General features: G+C 39.8%; 2 protein-coding genes across 4 annotated transcripts in view; one reads left to right on the top strand and one right to left on the bottom strand.

The window, feature by feature from the left end:
* Positions 1 to 13,156, top strand: part of SLC43A3 (solute carrier family 43 member 3) — a 38,300-nt gene extending 25,144 nt beyond the window's left edge. For 2 of the 3 annotated variants that reach the window (XM_087920697.1, XM_026719717.2), the window contains exons 6-14: positions 968 to 1,044; positions 1,453 to 1,545; positions 3,714 to 3,853; positions 5,390 to 5,538; positions 6,854 to 7,036; positions 7,920 to 8,039; positions 8,144 to 8,330; positions 9,719 to 9,842; positions 10,039 to 13,156. In XM_087920697.1, the coding sequence (XP_087776823.1) occupies positions 968 to 1,044; positions 1,453 to 1,545; positions 3,714 to 3,853; positions 5,390 to 5,538; positions 6,854 to 7,036; positions 7,920 to 8,039; positions 8,144 to 8,330; positions 9,719 to 9,842; positions 10,039 to 10,164 (1,199 nt within the window). In that variant the 3' untranslated portion in view covers positions 10,165 to 13,156. The remainder of the gene's footprint in view (positions 1 to 967; positions 1,045 to 1,452; positions 1,546 to 3,713; positions 3,854 to 5,389; positions 5,539 to 6,853; positions 7,037 to 7,919; positions 8,040 to 8,143; positions 8,331 to 9,718; positions 9,843 to 10,038) is intronic. The other variant, XM_026719719.2, reaches the window with a different exon arrangement.
* Positions 13,157 to 15,892: 2,736 nt separating this feature from the next.
* The window catches only part of P2RX3 (purinergic receptor P2X 3), a 36,892-nt gene continuing 31,700 nt past the window's right edge, over positions 15,893 to 21,084 (bottom strand). Inside the window, exons 11-12 of the mRNA XM_026719723.2 lie at positions 18,857 to 18,934; positions 15,893 to 16,405 (exon numbers count right to left, since the gene is read on the bottom strand). Coding sequence (XP_026575508.1) covers positions 16,280 to 16,405; positions 18,857 to 18,934 — 204 coding nt within the window. The 3' untranslated portion in view covers positions 15,893 to 16,279. The remainder of the gene's footprint in view (positions 16,406 to 18,856; positions 18,935 to 21,084) is intronic.

Genomic DNA, 21,084 nt, shown 5'->3' with positions numbered 1-21,084 from the left:
AGGGCAAAGGCCGTGGGCTCATGCTCTTCATGACTAATTTCTCAGTCTCCAGAACTTTTATAAAATAACTGTTGCTACAGTTTGCTATGCTCCATACTATGCACATTGGGAACTAGTAGATCAGGATGGTTGAATGGGTAATATATGAATGGCTTTTCATGCACTAGTGCAGTGGTCCCCAAGAAAATTTTGGTGGTCCACAGAGAAATGTCACCCCCAAAGCAATTAATCCAGGCTACTTGGGAACACAAGGCTGCGCCGCCCACATGGCCCGCGGGAACACAAGGCTTGCGTTGCTTGCATTGTGAACAACATGAGGTAGTAAAGGGAGAGGGGAAAGAGTGGAGGGGGGAACTTGCTCCACTCACCCCATGCACCTCACCTGGCCACCGGGATGCTTCTTTCCATTTCTTTCTTCTTCTGCTTTTGGCTGCACGTAAGGAAAGCAGCAAAAGTCTTTCTCTCTCCCTCTCCCAAACTCTGCCAGAAATGAGTCTTTGGGACCCTGCAAGGCATCCTGCTCCAAGAGGCTGCACTGGTGCGACAAGTCTCACAAACACTCATTTCTGGTGGAATTTGGGGGAGAGAAAGAAAGACTTCTGCTGCTTCTGCTGCTTTCCTTGCATGAAGCCAAAAGTCTTTTCTCCCCACCCCAGAATGGAGCTGGAGACTGGATCCTGCGATCCCAAATAAAGAATAATCGATCGGTAGGAAAACAGGGGGTGGGATTTTCCTGCAGACTTTTTTGGGGGATTTTCCCAGGGTCTCTGGTCTGCGGGATTTAAAATTATGAGTTTGGTGGTCCCCAAGGTCCAAAAGGTTGGCGACCCCTGCGTGACTAGTGAGACTGATTATCTAGTTCTAGTCTGTGAATGAATATGGAAGGTGGAAAAAAAGTAGTTTGAATGATAATTTGTCTATGTCTTGGTTATGAGCATGATAATACAATGATTTTTCTTCTTTCCAGCCACTGCAGTAATGTTGTATCCAGCAATGACGTTTATTTCTGTTGGTGGGATCCTTTTCATTCTCACAAATATGCAGGTTTGAATTTCTTCCCTTGTGCATCCTACTGGGGTGGGATGCTCGGAAAGGAAACTGTTCAAAAAGAACTTTGTGTGTGGGGGTGGGGGGTGGATAGATATAAGTCTAACCATGACAACTTTTGGGTATGGGGAGATCCCAGAGATATCTTTATTTCCTCTTTTGAGGATATTCAAATCCAGCTGGGAAAAGAGAACCATGATGTCATTTTCCTACAATTTTCAGAATGTATCAGGCTAGTCTGGAGTTGAAATTTCAAGAAAAGTGACCACAGGCATGGAAGAAATCTATTTCACAAATTGCTTAGTCTTCCATAGAATCTAACTTTTTATATTCTAGCCAAAGTAGTTCATGTACTGTGTCCTATTGCCACAAAAGGGGATTAGTCCTTTTAATTTATTTCTCCAGGTTGGGAACCTGTTTGGAAAACATCGGTCCATCATCATTACCCTCTACAATGGAGCCTTTGATTCTTCCTCAGCTGTATTTCTTATCATCAAGGTTGGTGAGAAAGTTTTTTTTTTTTTTTGCCTCCCATATCAATTTAACTTTAATTTTAAAAAGGCTGCCACTTCTATGTTGGGACTTTACTGTCTTGTTGCTGCTTTTGGTAAGTGCCAGATGCCAGAGAATTACCTCATTGTCCTTATCTGTAGCACTAAAACATGACCTTAGAGCCATCTAAATTATCAACACTGAATGAATTAATGACTAATGATAACTTGTTTACATATTCAAAGAAACAGCCTGCCCCATGCAAGCAACTTTAGGAGGGCACAGTCATGTTATGGAGGACCATAAGAGAGTAGATAAGCAAGATCAGGGTGGGGGAAGTAAACTAGCATAAATAGATAATTGGTTTAACCTTCAGAGATATTTTATCTGGATTTATATGCTTAAAACTAAGACTAGAGGTAATACTTCTCCTTCTTGCCTCCAGCGGATCTATTTTCTCATTAAAGGACATGTGCAAGCTGATTTGGAAATACTGTGCATTTCTACATAGATTAGCCCATGCATACTCAAGAGCCTTCGTTGCATGTATACAGCTCCTTTGCTAGTGGGCATTAGAGAAAGGCCACCATTTGCATTTGACCATGAATCTGGGACATTTTCACCTGTTAATGCTGTTAACAGCCAATTGATATACCAAAAATGATAAAGTCACTCCTGTGGATTCAGTTAGTCCACTTGGGGCAGAGCAGAGGTTACAGCCAAAATGAGACCGTTGCCTGTTTCATCCTTCTTTCAAGGATTGGTATTGGTTCTTCTTCAATGAAAATCAATCTTATGGAACTCTAACTTTGAGCAAAAGCTTATCAGGGAAAGAAGCTCTGCATCCCTTTCCCTTTTGCATTTGTTTGGGGATAGGGATTGATAGATCAGCTACAGAAGCTCTGCAGGTGGCTTTGGGCCATGACTGACTCTCAGATCAACCTAGTTCATGGGGTTGTTGCAGAGGAAAATACGAGGAGGGGATGCTATGTATACCACCTTGAGCTCCTGAAGGAAACGTGGGTTACAAATAAAATAAAAAATATATACCTATATGTTTATTTTCCTTTTGGGTTGAGTAGGTGGACATCAGGAAGAAAAGTGTAAGGTAGCCTCCTCTCCTTCCTTCCATTTGTGGGAGAGTGCCTTGCATTTCAGGCATGGAGGGTGGGAAAGAGGGAGGTAGTTGCCTGCCATAAAGTGTTTGTAAAGTCTGGTCCTTGGTCTCCATGTAGATCTCAGGAGGAGCAGGAGAGGCTTGCTGTTGAAAGCAGAGTGAGCCCGATTTCAGCAGGAAGTAGCGCTAGAAGTGTGAGAGAGGACTCTTTGTCCTGTTGCTTCTTGTAATTCATGAGTCAGCTTTCTAAAGCTCTTTTGTGCCTGAACTTTGCTTGTAGAGGAGAATAAGAACTGCAGTTTCTGGGCAATTCCCAACAGAATGAATAACTAAGGCTGAAAAACCTCAAGTAACTGTACTATGTGACATGTTGCATTGATTATAGCCCCCATCATCCCCGCCCTGCTGGCCAGGTTCATCCAGCATCTAGAGGAGGTTTAGGATGCAATTTATTGTAGTCACCCAGATACTGTCTTAGCCTGCTGTAGAAAGCAGACCATTTGTGTATTTGTTTGGGTATAACATGCCGTGTGAATTTTAGTGTTATAAACCTAGGCCTAGGATTTAGTGTAGGTATGCACTGCACTTTAGATCTGAAACCAAAATTGTATACCACTTTGGAAGTGGGGATACACTGCACCTATCTCCTTAAAGAAACTGTACTTTTTTCTTTGGGCTCGGCAGCCATTTTCTCCCCCTTTGAATTAGGAAGCGTGTAAAAAAAACAACAACAACTCTCAAACCAACCAGGGAAACATGAAATCTCATCATCATCATTCACATCAGTGACCTAGCTTTGCTCTGCTTGCACCCTTGCCCCTCTCACTGTGGCGATGGGCCCTTTAAAAATGTTCTATGGTGGTACCAAAAAAATTGCCCAACCCTTTCAAAAGCTACTTGCCTCTGCTGAGAAGGACCTGTTAATGATCAGGATAGAGCAAGTGGAAACGAGGAACTCTGAAGTCTACGTTTCTACAGGAATTGAGGGATTGGCGCATACACGGTAGGAGCGTTAAAATACAGCCAGCTTATCTTGGAATGCCTTGTTTGTCCTCAGCTCCTGTATGAGCAAGGCTTCTCCCTGCGAGCCATGTTCTTCTTCATGTCTGCCTGCAGCGTGTGGCACTTAGTTCGCACCTTATTCCTGATGCCCCGATACCATATTCCTTATCCACTGCCCCCAGGCTATACATATGGGTAAGCAGCAATTCTGTCCAATGGGCAGCCGACTCCTCTGTGTGACTTTCCCAAAATCCTAGTCCCCTCTTATATTCCTATGATGTTTTGTCCAGTTGCTTCTTCCTTTTTCTAGCTGTTATGGTGATGCCTGAAATCTTAGTGACCAGAGAACGTACTTTAGGGATCTTTAGATCCCCTCTGTTAATCCTATAAAGACAATCCTTCTTTCTGAATGCTATTTTAGGCACACATTGTAAAAGCTTGTCCTTGGATTTGTCTAGGGATGTGCTTCTCATCTGACTGTCACTGTACCTTTAACAGCAGTTCGATGTGCAAAAGTATGTCTAGAAAAGCTGCACCAGTAGATCTATTCTTAACATCCAGCTGTTATTTAAGGCAAAAGATGCATCCATGCATTGTTCTGTTAACAATTTTAGATTCATAGCATTCCTTGTGTCTGCCTATTCATCCTAAGCTTTTTTGTCCCTGAGTTGTTATGTCATGTTTCAAGTGCTATATACATTGCAGAAAAATCTGAACTTAGCAATAGAGGAGGCAGCCAGTACTGGGATGACTCATGTCATTTAAATGAATTAAGTATGCCTGCAGATTAGGTGAGTGTTATTAGCAGGCCAGACCTCTAAATGTTTGCTTGCAGATATGAACACTTAGTTTCATATTTCATGAAATACATCTCATAGTTCTCTAAGTTCACTTTGGATTGATGAAGCCATTTCTTGTGAGTGAAAATCGGGAGGAAAACAAGAGATGAAAAGCTGAATTCTCCACTTATTTGTCTCTTCTGTGCTTCAAAGTGCACCTTTCTTCCTCTATTTTCAAATAATATTTGCAAAGGTATCCTTGGTCTTATCACTTGTTTCTATTCCTGATTGCTTCAGTAGGTTTGCTTCTTCAAAAAGGAGTTGCAGTTAGATCCAGCTGCGTGCCAGATATAGACTGGCTCTGCTGGTGTAGTTCATGCATTATGCTGAGCCTCAATAAGTGAGTTAACTCATCATTCTGTGCCAAAACCAAATAAATCACATTATGCCATTGCATTATGCCTGAATCGGGGCAGTGAGTTTAATGGATTTACTTCCAAATAAAGGTAGATGTCAGTATCAGCAAGCAGACTAGTAATTCTTTTTTTTGCATTTTAAAGATACTAATGCAAAGAAAGTGGCAAGGGGTAAGGTCTAAAAAGAACAATTATTAAGTCAAAGGTGACACTGAAATTGGTTTGTACCAGAAAAATACAAATTTCAGTGCCCCTGAGGCTTTCCCCTCCCTTTTTCTTTGTATGTTTGATTACCCATTTAATGTGTATAAATGTTGTGGAATGTTCACTGACTCTGACTAATTTCATTTCAGTTTTGCATTTTCATGCTAGGGTTCAATGGCTTCAAGAATTAATAAAAGCTTTCTCGTAAATCCTTTTCCTTCTTTCTGTGCATATGTAACATTGGTTAAGTTCTGTAGACAAGATGTATGTCAAAATAAGTCCACAAGGCCAAGGGGAGAACAAGATATGTGTCATATTTCCTGTGTCTGCAGATTGAAGTGTCCTGGGATTTCCCATTCATACCGCACTTATGAGGAACAAGGCTCCCCCAAGAACACAGCTGCAGATGAAGCCCAAGATTCAAATAATCTACATGATGAGTCAGCACTCAAAGGAGAACAAGCTACCATCAAGGACAAAGGTAGAGGATGAGGCTGGTTTAGACTAATAGAATAACAGAATTGAAAGAGACCTTGGATTCCCCCTGTGGATCTCATATTAGCTAGGATTACATTATTTGGAATGCTTGGGCCATTCTTCTGTGTAATTTTTAGGTTCTCTGCAAAGTAATATAAAATATGAGTCTGCCTCCATGTATATTTCAGGGGCAGCTTTCACTGGATTTACACAATTCACCCAGGATTGAGAGATGCTTCTCTATAGCCAGTTTCTTTTGTTCTCCTTCTTTTGCCTCATTCTCTCTCTTTAGAGTTCCATACGCAAAGTCAGGTTTGAATTACCCATTTTTTTAGCTGTTAGGCATTGTGGAACATGATCAGCTCCCAAGTCACCATGTGCTTCTAGGCTATTGCAGTCAACTATTTTTTATGGGAGAGCAGATAGGAAGAATGAGCTCAGATGTCATAATTTTTCACTTTTTATGGTTTCCCCAGGATATGGGATCTACTACTGGAAGTTCCAGCAAGATATTAATCACATTTAATGTCATGTTACTACGAAATACTGTTTCCTTTTTCCTCCCAGTGACCCTGCTGCAAATTGCTAGTAAGAAACAGCAGCTTTGTACCCTTGTCAGCCAATTGATCAGAGGCTGATAGAAAAGCGACTTCATACATTCCAGGAACCATTATCAAAGGCATAATTAGTTCAACCTGGAATTAAGGAGAAACTTCCTAACAGTGAAAACAATTAACCAGTGGAACAACGTGCCTTCAAACTTTGTAGGTGCTTCATCTCTGGAGACTTTTAAGAAGAGACTGGACAGCCACCTGTCTGAAATGGTATAAGGTCTTCTGTTTGAGCAGGGGTTTTGACTAGAACAGGGTTCTCCAACCTTGGCAACTTTAAGCCTGGAGGGCTTTGCTGGCTGGGGAATTCTGGGAGTTGAAGTCCTCCAAGCTTAAAGTTGCCGAGGTTGGAGAACCCTAGACTAGAAGACCTCCAAGGTGCCCTCCAGCTCTTTTCTGGTTGATTGATTGATTAATTGACTTTTGATGTCCTCTGTACCCTAGAAACTATTTCACATATTTTTTAGGTGGGTCTGGTTTGAAGTCAACATCTCTGTTGAAGTCAACATCTCTGTTTAACCAAACCTTTTTCTCCCTGGCATTAATAAATCTTAAAATCCACATATGTGTGTGAGTTATCATTTAATCCTGGAAGTGTAATCAGGGAAATAGTAGCAAGTAGTCTTTTGTCTGAAGACATTCTGAGTTTGTGATATAAAAATCAGACTGGACAAAACTCCACAGTCTATCCATTTTTCTTTTTTTAAGGTGATGCTGAGATTGGATCAGATGCCAAGCAACCGCCTGTTAAATCCTTCTGGAAATGTGTTTTCTCCATGTTATTTTTCTGGCACTTGATATGGCTGTCAGTGATGCAGTTGCGCCATTACCTCTTCATTGGCACCCTCAATCCCATGCTGAGAAAACTTGCAAATGAGGACAACAGCCTTGGTACTGAGGGAACCCAAAAATTGTAGGGAGGGAAGGTGGTTCTTGGGTAAGAGAAGGGAATAGGGAAAGATACTAATGAATTTAAGGTAAGCGAGAAGCAAGCAATAAGAAAGAAGCTATGGAAGTGAATAGGGAGAGTTGAAAGAAGTATTGACTGGGGTAGCAAAGTGGAAAATACAAGGAGAAAAACTGATAAAAGACATTGCTTTAAAATGGAAGGATGAGCCAGAATCCCATCAGCTTACAGCATTTTTTTTTGTCAAATTGTGTTTTTGTTTTGTTTTGACTTTTTAAAATAATTTAAAGAGCATAAGAGACTCGTCTCAGTTCTTTCTGGAGTCTGAAAGAAAATTTTCTCCTAGAATATATTATATGTTCCATTGTTCTATTTTATTTATGTTGCCCCCTTTTCTCCCTTCCTGGCACAAAAGGCAGGTGATTGCTCCTCCACGATGTTCTTCTCTCCTGAAATGATGGGGTCAGGATGTAATCAAACATAGCCTGAGGCCTGCCCTGAAAGCTTTTCCCTGTCTTCAGCACAGATAAGCTGCTGAAATAAGATTTAAATTGTGTCATTTTAAAACTCAGATATGAATAATGGCAGAACTCGGCTGTTGATTGCTAGATAGGCCTGGCCAGCAAGCTGAGGGAGCTACCAGCATCCTTTCATATTAGTCTTGTTAGAAGCTTTGTTCTATACCCGAAGGGAGAGTTTTCTCAGTTCTGAGAACTGAATGACCAAAGAGTCAAAACCTGAACCCGTTCTAACCTCATCTAGACACAACTACCATGAATTATAGAAAGGAAAAACCCATTGCATTGGGGAAATTGCCTTTGGAATAACACTGCAGTTATCTTTGGTCTTCCTTTTTTCTATCCACAGTGAGTAGCTACACCAATGCATTTGCCATCACACAGCTCTGTGGAGTCCTCTGTGCCCCTTGGAATGGGCTTATTCTTGACTGGCACAAACACAGGCAAAAGAAGGGAGAAAGTTATCCAGGTAGGCCTTTTGAATTGTGGGAATTTACCTTCCAGATTAGTTTGCCCTGCCAAAACTTTGGTGCTTTGAGTTCTCCCTAACTGAATTCACTCTCTTCATTTCAGGGGCACCAGATCCTCTTGCTGACCTCCGTTCTTGTATCCTGTCCCTGGTCATTACAGTATTACAGTGCCTGGCCTTCTCCATCTGTGCTTCCATTCCCGTGCTGCCTGTGCAGTATGCCACATTTATCCTGCAAGTTCTGAGCCGCTCCTTCCTCTATGGAGGCAATGCTGCCTTCTTGGCTATTGCGTAAGAGAAATTGGGAAGGAAGACTTGGAAGGAGTGGGGAAAGGAAGGGAAGCCTACGGTTAAGCATGGCACAGAATGATCACAGAGGTTTATGATTCTGATGAGGAAAAATGTCAGTCAGTGCTTTTCTATTGGAAGTGCCATATATGCTTTTTCCAGTTTTGCAGGTTTTTAGCTACTAGCATAAACTGCTAAAGGGGGTTATGATTTCTACCAGTGTGCATTGTAATAGGTGTACCCAATTCTCCTCCCCAATTCCTGCTTTAGAAAAAAGTTCTGGAGTTCATAACACAACAATAACATTCTTTTCTGTTTTTTAGATTTTCAGAGTTGTGCTAAAATATCCCTCCGATCTTTATTGGACACTTTATTGGGCATTCTGTTTTTTCAAATGCCTAATAACATAGACAAACTATGCCAATAATAAGTGGAGACATGATAGAAGTACTAACCTATGTGAAAACAGGCATGAAGCTAGATTATTTCTTGTTATTTGTATTTTACAATGAGAGTTGAATCAGAAAGGAAGAAAGTACATTTCATGAACCTGTCATCTCAAAGCCTGGGCTTTTCCCCAGAGATATCCATTAATTAAATCTGTTGATATATATTTTAATAGTGTATGATGAATACCAAAACGTCCTTCCTTTTTATCATTCTTTTGTGTGAGAGCGCCATGAAACACTGATATAGGTGCAAACAAGGGCTCCACACTAGGGGTAGGATTCAAATTTTTTAACAACCGGTTCTGTAGACGTGGCTTAGTTGGTGGGTGTGGTTTGGTGGTCATGTGACTGGGTGGACGTGGCTTGGTGGTCATGTTATTGGCTGGGCGTGGCCAACTTGATATCACTCACACTGAGGCACGCATCTCCTTGCCTGGCCTCTCATGACTATGGGGATGCTGCAATAGTCGTAAGTGTGAAAAATGGTCATAAGTCACTTTTTTCAGTACCATTGTAACTTTGAATGGTCACTCCACACAAGCAAAGTACCAGCAAAGGAGGGGAAAAAAACTCCAGAGATGTTCCTGAGACAGGAAGTCTAGTCCTACCAAGAATGTAATAGGGGTTAATGGAGAGGCAGTTTCTATAAGCAACACCAGAATGTTTCCTTCCTGCCTTCCTTACAGGATTAGGCCAGTAATTTCTTCTAACAACTGGTTCTCTGAACTGCTTAGAATGTTAACAACTGGTTCTAGTGAATAGGTATGAACTGGTAGAATCCCACTCCTGCTCCACACCCCATACCCCCACTTCATCCTATTAGGGATGCAGAAAGATCAAGAAGGCGGGGCAAAGTGGCAAGTTGCTATAAAGGCAACAATGAGGAAAAGTCACTTTAAAATGCCGAGATGATTCCCCTCCTGCTCCCATTTTATTTTACAGTTTTCCCCTTGAACATTTTGGGAAACTCTATGGTCTGGTGATGGGATTGTCAGCTGTGGTGTCCCTCCTACAGTATCCCTGTTTTACGCTCATCAAGGGTCCACTAAAAGGGGATTCCTTTTATGTAAGTATTCTATATCCCACTCAGCCCATTTTCCTGTCAGGATGTCAGCCATACCCCCGCCAGTGGGGTGTTAGGATCCAGGATATGTTGCCTGAAAGGCAGCGTTTACTAGTTTGGGGGAAGTGACCCAAATCCCCTTCGAGTAATTTTGTTTGAGGATTGGGAGTTTTCATTCTTTTTCTATCTTTCCTTCCAGGTTGACATTGCCTTTGTAGTGTTAATGCTTCTGGCTTTGGTCAATCCTTTCATGGTGTGGCGAGAATGTAAGCGACGACAGAAGAAGCAGGCTGCAAGAAAGCCAGTCCTGGAGCCTTCCATCTGAGTCCATCCCAGTTTACACTTTGGGAACATCACCTAACAAAAGGGACCCTTACAAAGGCCTGTGTGGGATTAAATACCGTCTCTAAATTTCGCAGCAACAAGTCCCACATGATCAGGTGCTCTTAAATCCCTCAGATTAAAAGAGTTTAACTGTGTCTAAATGTGGGCTAGGTTACTAATTCCATGTTTCAAAATGAGGTTTAAATACACAATCTCTTTCTCTCACACTGTGTAGCATTTTATAGAAATTAAAACCAGATCCATAATTTGGAGTGGAGGGAATTTAGAATATTTTTCACTGTTATGTATTTTTTTTCAGAGATCTATTTTTGTGTATTGTATAAAATTTTAGTATAGAAGCCAATATTTTTTTCAAACTTAAAATGTTTAATAACCAGAAACTGTATTTTTTAATATGATATTTTACACTTTTAAAACTTCCTTTAAACTTTTAAATATATTGAGAAAACTTCTCTCTCATTTTTAATTATTTAAACATTATAATGCTTCTTCCTACAAACTGAACTGTATATTAACTCTGAAGAACAACAACAAAAAAGTAAAGCCCAGGAGCAGCAGGAGGAAAAATTCAGCTATTAAAAAAAAAAGAAGAATCTATCATAAAATCAAGTGCCAGTCAATGAAAGCTATAAGGGCAGGAAACAGGTTCTGGGTGTTTTTTAAAAAAATAATTGGACCTCAAAGTTCCAATATTAAAATAATATCAAAAATTAGAGAAAAGACAGTGAGTGCTATATGTTCTATGACAGAACAGCAAAAGTTTAAAATCTCATTGCTCAGGCTTAGGTTCCCACAACCTTCACTTTGTTTTCCATCTCTCTAGACAATGAATTCTCAATGGGGGCATTATACTTCACAGTCAAGCTCCTTGCAAAAAACATGGTGTAGCCAGTTACTGGATCACAAAACTGCCCTTCCCCCCAAATGAGTTAGCCCTAGACTATAAGTCCTGTCACATGCTGGAAAACTCATGCAGAGTGGGAGTTGTCCCCTAGCACAATTTACAGTCTGTCGACTACTGAAAGCTCTGTTATTTTATTTTGTGGCTTCTGCATTGGAAAGAATAGGTATGGAAAATGTATCTTCCACTTTTCAGATTAAAAATCCCTACCTCACATCTCCATATCTTAGAACATCCCTGAAAGCAATTTACAAATTACTTTTGGGGCAGTCAAGAAGCAAAAGCGGGTGGGTGTTACTTTCCATTGGGACCCAAGTTCTAATCCAATGGAGTGCAGTACACTGAGGCTCTGTTGCAATACTTGTCTTCTACATTTTCATTCCTTTGAGAGGGTTAAGACAATTCTGTCTTCTGGTAGACAAAGACGGACTCCAAAGTTCTATCAGTTTTTTTAAAAAAGCTGAAAACCAATACCTACGACAACAGTGGCCATTGTTCCTTTGGTGCTGTGCTCACATCCTTCATTTTGGAAGGGGACGAGAGATAATCATTCCAAGATGTAAAGGCTTATAAATGTTTCCACAATTATTTATGGCCGAGAAAGAGAGTTGAGCTAGTCCAGACAAGAAGATGGATGCAATGGAGTGTGGTGAAAACATTGCATTGGGATATCTTGTAGTTCTTTCACAGGAATGGCAGCTGAGAAAAATTGTTTTGACTCTTTCTCCATGTCTTAACTCTCAGAAGTAGAAAATGAGTTAGGACCTTCTCTGAGATGTATCTGACTCAGAAAAATCCCCTGCTGACCTAGTGGACTGTTTCCAGATGGACTGATTCTTATACAAGCAAACAAAGGCAGAATGCAATGAGTCCAGTTTTTCCACTTCTAGTAAACTGGAAGAAGGGGAAAACACAGAGCAGAAGTTGTATTCTTAGTGCTGAGTAAACATTCTGTGAATGAGGCAGAGTAATTGCATCATGAAAACCTCATCTAGAACAGTGGTTGACAACTGATGGGCCGGAGACCACTGGTGGTCCCTGAGAAAATTTTGGTGGTCCGCAGAGAAATATCCCCTCTAAAGCACCCCCCTAAAGCAATTAATCCAGGTTGCTTGGGAACACAAGGCTGGGCCGCCCACATGGCCCACCCACCTGCTAGCCCCCCACCACCACCTTCGGCTGAGCACAAACCTTACCTTGAGTAGAGCCATGTGAACTGGAACTGGAAGGTAAGACCAATGGCGGGGGAGGGAAATCCGCCCCAGGGTAGCTTGCTGACATTGGTGGGAAAGTCAGTCCCATATTCCAGAGCTGCAGTAGTCACAAGACTGGCCCTTTGGTCATCCCGGAGCAGCTGCTCCTTCACCTGGGTGCACCCGCCTGCCATGGACTGGAGCAGCTGCTCCAGGATGACCAAAGGGCCAGTCTTCTGACTACTGCAGATCTAGAATATGGGACTGACTTTCCTGCCACCGTCAGTCCAAATTCATATTAGTGGTCCATCGGATTTAAAATTATGAGATTGGTGGTCCCTGAGGTCCAAAAGGTTGACAATCCCTGATTTAAAAGACCCTCGCATGTTTTCCAGAAGCATCTCTTCATCTACCCCTTATATCTCTAAATAAGTTCTTCTCTTCAGCAGAGTTTATCCATCACACAATGCCAAGGTTTATTTAATCAAGAGTTGCTGAAAAAGCTGTAATTGGCACTAAGTTGTAAATTACAACGGCTGGGTATATGTAATATGCTAAGCCAAAACCAACGAAACTACACGTTGCCTTAATCTGATAGATCAAACTAATCGTACACTATATCAACCAGCTGGTTACATCTTCTAAATGTTTAGATGAGGCTTATTCATAGATACAATGGATCTGTATCTTTCCAAATGTTTAATTGTGATGTGCAACTTCATTCTGAGTAAACGTAAGATTGAGATGTCTGGGAGTTTTTCCTGTATGCCCATTGTGTGTACAGTACTTTCTTAAGCATTGGACATTAGTGTGAATTGGCTTCATTGTAGAACTGCTTTCAATCTCTTCCAAAATAAAGTGTATGCATTCTTAACCTACTTTGAATCTAAGCTGGGCATCTGTTTGGACAGATCATGCATCAGGAGCTGAAGTTCAAAACAGGTTTGGCATGGAGGGGAAGAGAGAAAAAAAAGAAAGTGAAAGATTCTAGATCAGAGCGCATACTGCTTTTGATGTTAATATTTTATATCTTCCCCTTATTTAGGTGACCTCTATGTGACCCCAAGCCTGTGGGTTTCTTTTTTTAATTAATCATGTTTATAAGGCTTTCAAATGCTGGATGCTTCAGGGGAAAAACCATTCCCTATTGCACATTCACAATTTATTTAAACTGAAGCTGTCATTATGTTGTCTAACTATTATCTTCTGTGGAATTGATAATATATACAGTACTATAAACTGTTATTACAAGAGCTATTTTCCAGGCTAGAAACTAATGAAGTAACAGCTTCAGCCATACAGGCTGTTCAAAGTATACCTAGTCGTTTCTATAGAATTTGGAACGATTATGAAATATGATATTGTTAGTTTGGGCATTTTGGTTTTAATTTAAAGACAGTTTAGCTAACACAGTGGGTATGCCTGTTTATGTCTATGCTACTTAATATGGTATTAATTAGTTCTCTGAATTAATATGTTTTCTGCCTAATATAATTTTAATATGCAAACTGAGAGCAGATTCATGTATTCTAATACAGCCTAGATGTGTGTACCACCATGTATGGTATACAGAAAAGTACGTGCTTTTTAGGAGTTAACAACAGAATCTGCAAAACCTCTGAATAATATCCCAGCTAAGCACTCCTTTTCCAGATTTTCAAACAAATTACTACGTTTGTTTGACCATAGCAATAATTTAGTGGCTTCTCTAGACCATGTTTACTATGCCCCACAACTAGTTGATTCTTTACCCTTCCTGACTAAACTGAGAAATTTCTATGATGGGCTTTTGCACATATGTGATTAGAACATGTGGATAGAACTTTCATCTGAACTCTGTTAAAAACAGTTTATACACACACACTGAGCTCAGCAGACCAGAACCCTCCTAAAGGCAGGACAAAATGGCTTGTAGGACAGCAACTGATGACCTGGATGGGGATGGAAAGGATTCTTAACACAGTCCACAGAAACTAATTAGAATGCAAGTCGTTCATACCACGAAATAAAAGACAGCAAGTGAACCAGAGAGCTCTCCTTGAACTACCCCCAATTTTTTAAAAAAATGTTAAATTTGATGCATAACAGAAAAAGATCTCTGGAGGTTGTCTTCTTGATTGGTTGGGGCGCTCAGAGTTGCCTGAACTGTAAGATGGGCAGCAAATAAACTTGATAAAAAAGAAGACAACAACCTGCCTTTCCTGACCCCAGGAGAATATTGGGGTTATTATTAGATGCTGGGGCAAACTGATCATGTGGATCAGCCCTATACATCACCCATTAACTCATAATGAAATTAACAAATGATGCTTCAAAGCAATAGAAATAAAAAAATGCAATAAAGGGCAAGTAAATGATACATGTGATACAAACAGGAGCAGAAACAGGCAATAAATTCCAGTATTTTCTGGCCAATTTCCACAAAATCCAAACTAAAAAGCTTTAGTTTACCTTTTTTTCTGTTTTTGAAAGAGGCTAGTGAAGAGCACAGAGTCTGGAACAGCCTTGAGATACATTATTTTGACACTTCTCCCACAAAGCATCATGACTACAAAACCCTAATAAACTATTTGCTTTGATTAGAAGCACTTTCCATCAGCTGTAAAAATTGCATCCTTTTTTTCCTTCCCTCCCTTCCACATTCTGGAATTTGGATTGATTTTTGCAGATGAAGCATGAATATATCTTTTTGAATTTCAAATCACTAACAAAGCTTTGTGAGAATCCTTTTTTGGGAGGACTTCTGCTTCAGTTTAAACATCATCTGAATCTATCTGAATCATCCTTGTCTAGTTCTGGAAATAATTGGATCCACTGTGTACTGCTACTGCTCTGTATTTCTGCTTCTCTGAAAATGAACATTTGGTGTCATGGATCAGTCTGCTAAAAGGATACTTCCAAATCCACAGTGGACATGGCCAGTGGGAGAATCCACACCAGTTCTGTAAAGTGAGTGGGTCTGAGGTTATTTGGGAGACCAAAGAACAAAAGAAACCTTTAGGGAGAAAGCTAGAAAAGCTAGACCAGAAGCAATACTGAGGGTTGCAGGAATCTATACTAGCATTCTGTAGAAGAACTAGTTTCTCCATGTTTGCAAGCAAAAGAGTATCAAATTCAGTGGTAGTTGTTTTGTTTTCCAGGAAAAGATCCATGTCTGAAAACATTGGAAAGCTACTGCTAGTCAGTATGCAATATGATTGAACAAGTTAGAAAGCTTTCTATATTCCTTTTGGATATCTGAGACTTAGATGCAGGACTCTGCTTTCTTCTGCTTTTATCTTTGTAAATCAAAAACAGAAAAGCCTGTATGAAATTAGGGAGACACCAGAGCCTGGGAACAAAGGCAAATGACTGAATATTTACAAAAACATTAGCTATTTTTCCCTAGAGCCTGCCAGTTTGCAATGCAGTGGAAAATTCAAAGCTCTTCTTCCTCATATGGCTTGTTTTCCTCCCCTACAGGGCAGTGTGTCATCTGGTATAACTGAAAATGACCATTTGCTCCCTAATGTGTGTGTGTGTGTGTGTGTGTGTATTTATCTGTCTGTGATTACAAATGGCAGCAATTCATCCCAATTGATTCTTCTTAGGAGTGCAAGTTACACACTTCACGTACAATTTGTTTTAGTTTATTAGCTGCTGCTTTAAAACTTTCCTGGATTATTATTTCTTCAATTAATACATAGAGTATTAATATTTTGTTCAAATTTTAGAGTATTCTCATTTTAGTAAAATGGTTTTGGTATTTCTCACGGCTTTCCAGAAGTCTGAAGAAGCAATGGGTTCTTCCAGCTTTATAAAACATGACAGGAATTTGTTTAAGATAAGGAAAAAGACAAAAGTAGGAAGAATAAAAAGCAATAAAGGGTAAAAAATGTAAGCCACTTCCTGAACCAAGTTTTGAAAAGAAGACTCAAAGTGAAGTCTATATCGCAAGGCGGTGTCCATGCAGGTGACTAGCACAGAAAATTTATTTGTGTCTGCTTCAAAGTTCCTATTTATTAGAGCCCAATTGAGTAGGCCCCTGAATCAGTTGATTGCTTCTCCTCACAACGGCCTCCCAAAGTCTGGTCACTTCGATACATAGAGCTGCTAGGAATTTTGGGACGCAGAACCGTCTCTGATACCTAGTAAGAAGGACATTGAGACCTGTTAATGCTGATCCAGTCTGAGCATTTGCACCCTCCTTATTTTATCTGAACTATACACCCCATATATTCCTGACATTTAGATTTATCTGACCTTAATATCTTATCCTTCCTTCAAAAAGCTCAGGATAGTACATGTGCTTTTCCCACAATTCTTTCCCCCAACCCTTTTTCCAAAGTACCTTTTGAGTTGGTTTGGGACGCTTGTCTCCATAGGACAAAACAAGGATTTTAACCTGGTTCTCCTAGTTCCTACTTTGATTTTTTTTCAACTCTATGTTGCAGGGAATTTTGAAAAACAGACAGATCAAGGAGGTACCAAGTTATGGAGGGCTACTCTAACCACTATGGAAAGTGTTCCTTTTTTATTTTGTATTTCATATATTTTGTCTGAAATTTAATAAAGTGGAATTTTGATTTAAGAAGCCAAGGTCACACAAATCTTGTACTAAGGAAAGGGAGGCTTATTTTTTTTACCTTTGTCCTCACTTTTTATTTAAGTACTTATGCAGATTCTTTGCTTCATCTTATGCCAGAATAATTTTACATAATTCTCAACAAATCCAATGATTTAGCAGTTTTGGAAATTCTTTGGGAAGGGGAAGCATTGCTTTAAATAGATTATGATAAACTAAGCTGTCTTCTTGTGTCATGTGAAGTTCTTTGGTGGAAGTATAATAATAATATGGAATGCTTTATGTAGCTATTTTTTCTTATCCTAACTAAATCTCCTCATTTAAAGATATTTCTGTTTTTAAAGTAGTTTTATTATACTAAACCAATCAATAAAAGAAAGATTCCCTTTACGTGATTCTTCTAAAAAATAACATGTTAATATATTCAGTGTAATCCTGCATGTCTAATCAGATGTGAGATTTGCTTACTTAAGTAGCACTTACTCCCTGATAAATGACTATAAAACTGTAATTTTCCCCTTGAATCTGTTTCTCTGTGATTTCTAATTCCATAAGAATCCAGCTATTGAATAATTCAGCATAAAGATTTGGTAAATATTTCTGAAAGTGTGTCTGATGGGAAGTTCCTGATAAGATATATTTTGAAGGCATTTTTGCGTGCCTGAATATGAAAGTTCCCCTGGCCCCTGCCCATTTCCTCCCCCAAGTGACTTTTTTATTCTATTAAATGTTTAATTTCAAAACTTAGGAACGGTTATGGAAAAGTACCAGTCTTTAGTTATATTTTTGTAAAGTTAAGCAAGGGCAAAGTCAAACACAGACAACAGGGAGCAGCTAGCAGTAGCATTCTGTTAAACTGGTCCTTTCTAAGGGGCTCTATCCCCCAGGAGGAATAATATGTGAATGGGCCAAGCCTTGCAGCATCCTTGCCCAGAACAAGACCCCAGTAGATCACAAACATGGAGGATCCCGATTAAGAAAAATGACATATGGTGTTAGGCTTCCAAACATGAAGTAGCTCATCACCTTTTGGCTTTATATATTTGACTACTAATGGTAGCACACTTTTTTTTAGAGCATTCAGATCTGTATTTCCTCACTATTATAGAAACTGGAATTAAGGACAGAACTGCAGGTGGTCTCCTTAAATTAGGTTGCTTTGTGGAACACAATGGAACGCAAACGAGAGACTCTCAGAAGGCGGTGCAAAACTCCAACTCTGATCCCTCAGAAGGTGCTGCCAAACTGAAATTTCTGGTGTGACTAAAGAAGAGATCATTTCTCACAGGGGGAACAACTATAAGTATAATGATCCTTTGTAATTTAATTTTAATTAGAGCTAAATGTCTGTGAAAGAAAAGAGAATGTTTAGTAGTTTTTACCCTGTCCACATTTACAGTATTCCTGGCACATCATTCAAATGTTTTAATGGTTATTTCTAACAGCATTTTCATTGCTATTCTCGTTCTTATGCTTTGAGGGCCATTATGGTAAGAACCAGGCATGCATGCAATACATAAATGCCTAATCGCAGCTGAATCTAGCAGGAAGAGAGGGGAAATAGCCAAAGTAGGAAATGATGGGGATTTAATTAATTGGAAAAGAAAATATATTTTTTTCCCTTCGTGGAGAATAATTCTAGAGAAGAGACTCTTGCATAAGGAAAGACAGAAATAAAAGAAATTTTTGTTAAGCAAATAAAGGCAGTGTATTTGGTCTTCAGTTGCTTGGCTGGACCCCTTTATTGGATATCCTTGAAATTTTTTAATGAGACTGCCAAAAATCCGAGTGGGAACTTGGATAATGGCTGTTCATCAAGAGGATTATAGTTCCAAGTGTCTCAAATATGCCAAATTGCTTTCTTCTATAATAGCAGAATCACATTATAATAATAGCCCCAAGGGCACATTTCCGTTTAAAAGTCCCCCCCTCAAGTCTGAACTGGCTATGTTGTGCCACATGCTGCCTCTTGCTTGCAGAGAGACCCCTAATGGTATATTTTGCATAGATTTACCTCTTCAAATTTCTTGGCCTTATACTGATCGGCACCTTTTAGGAAATTGAGGAGAATGATGTCACATAGGACTGTCCCCTGCAGTGAGAAGAAAACAGGTGATATGGTTAGCCTAACTGCTATAGCAGAAGGCATAACTCTGACATACATCAGTAGTGGGATTCAATTTTTTTTACTACGGGTTCTGTGGGCATGGCCTGGTGGGCATGGCAAGGGAAGGATATCCCCATTCCCTCCCCATTCCTGGGAGAAGGTTACTGCAAAGTCCCATTCCCTCCTCACCCCACTAACCTGCTTCTCAGCTCCGTTCTCCTGTGTGGGGCCACAAAAGACCCAGCTGATCATCTGGGACTCAGGAGGCAGAGAATAGATGGGGACAGGGCCAGTCAGAGGTTTGCCAGTTCTCCAAACTACTCAAAATTTCCGCTACCAGTTCTTCAGAACTGGTCAGAACCTGCTGAATACCACCTCTGACAGACATGCTGACATTGTACAATTTTACACATTGTAAAATGTTAAATTTCTTAAAAGCCGGAATCCAATTACGTTGAGGGTTCTGCCAAAGCATGTTCTTTAATACTCTATAAAATTTATCGCACAATCAGGTTAAAAGATGTATATATATATATATATATATATATATATATATATATATATATATATATATATATATGTGTGTGTGTGTGTGTGTGTGTGTGTGTGTGTGTGTGTTTGTTTGTTTGTTTGTTTTCTTAAGTTTTCACGGGTACTTACATGTATGGTATTCAGCTTTGTTCGGGTATTGTCCCATATCATTATAATTGTGCTTTTAAAGTTGTAGCAACATTTCAGCAGAATCTCATCTGCCATCATCAGGCTTCTGTATTGTGTTCGTTTGTGAGTCAGACTTTCACAGCCATTTCTGTTTTAAATTTAATATTAAATTAAATTAAATTAAAATTTAATTTAATAACGCCTGGCAGACAAGACACACATAAAGACTGAACTATGAACACTGACTAAAGTACTGACAGCTAATGACTTCCACAAAAGCAAAATCACCAGCTTGATCCACAAAAACACACTGAGACATAATGGAGACCTAGAAGATGAACAGACCTGTGGAACAGCTGTCCTGCCCTACATAAGAGGTACTACAGACAAAATCAGTAAGATGCTACACAGGCATCACATCAAGACTGCCTTCAAAACAGACAGAAAACAGCACCAAAACCCTAGCCACTATAGAAAACCCCAGCTACAGAATTATCAGAGAAGTCGTAGAGATTGAAAAAAGACCTGAAAGCATGAATAGAAGAGATGATTCCACCAGACTGTCAATTATTTGGAAGCCTACACTCACAAACAAAAAAATCTCCACACCACTAGCCAGGCAAACACCTGGACACAAACAGATTCCCCTCCCCCCCCGATACCTTCAGCTCAAACACACCCCAATCAGGCACCCAGATGAAACCTAGCTTTCTAATAAATGATAGCCGTCCATTTACTCAGAGCAAAGCCCCACTAAAAACCTCCAATACAGGAAACACAATGTTGCCAGCCAATCAAGACAAAAAAAAGCCACCAAACAGACAGAAGATATTAGAAACACCAATCAACCAGAACACAGCAAACTCCAAGACCAATAAACAATAAGACTCCCAAACAATCAGGATGAAGAAAAAACCACTGGCACAGCAGTAGGCTAGCCCCAAATTTAAAACAGAAATGGCTATGAAAGTCTGACTCACAGATGAACACTATACAGAAGTCTGATGATGGCAGATGAGATTCTGCCGAAACGTTGCTACAACTTTAAAAACACAACTATAATGACGTGGGAAAATACCTGAACAAAACTGAATACCATACATGTAAGTACCCATGAAAACTTAAGAATATATATATATATATATAACATTCAGCTTTGTTCGGGTATTTTCCCACGTCATTGTAGTTGTGCTTTTAAAGTTGTAAGTACATGTAAGTACTCACAAAAACTTAAGAAAACACACACACACACACACACACACACATATATATATATATTTTTCTTAAGTTTTTGCGGGTACTTACATGTATGGCATTCGGCTTTGCTCAGGTATTTTCCCATGTCATAGTAATTGTGCTTTTAAAGTTGTAGTGGCGTTTCAGATGGCAGATGAGATTCTGCTGAAACGTCGCTACAACTTTAAAAGCACAACTACTATGACGTGGGAAAATACCCGAGCAAAGCCGAATGCTAT

This window comes from Pseudonaja textilis, chromosome 1 (assembly GCF_049901715.1).
Source record: "Pseudonaja textilis isolate UNSWEBS1 chromosome 1, rPseTex1.2, whole genome shotgun sequence".
NCBI classification, from domain to species: Eukaryota; Metazoa; Chordata; class Lepidosauria; order Squamata; family Elapidae; genus Pseudonaja; species Pseudonaja textilis.
The sequence above is the reverse complement of the archived record's forward strand: the minus strand, read 5'-3'. Positions and strand labels throughout refer to the sequence as shown.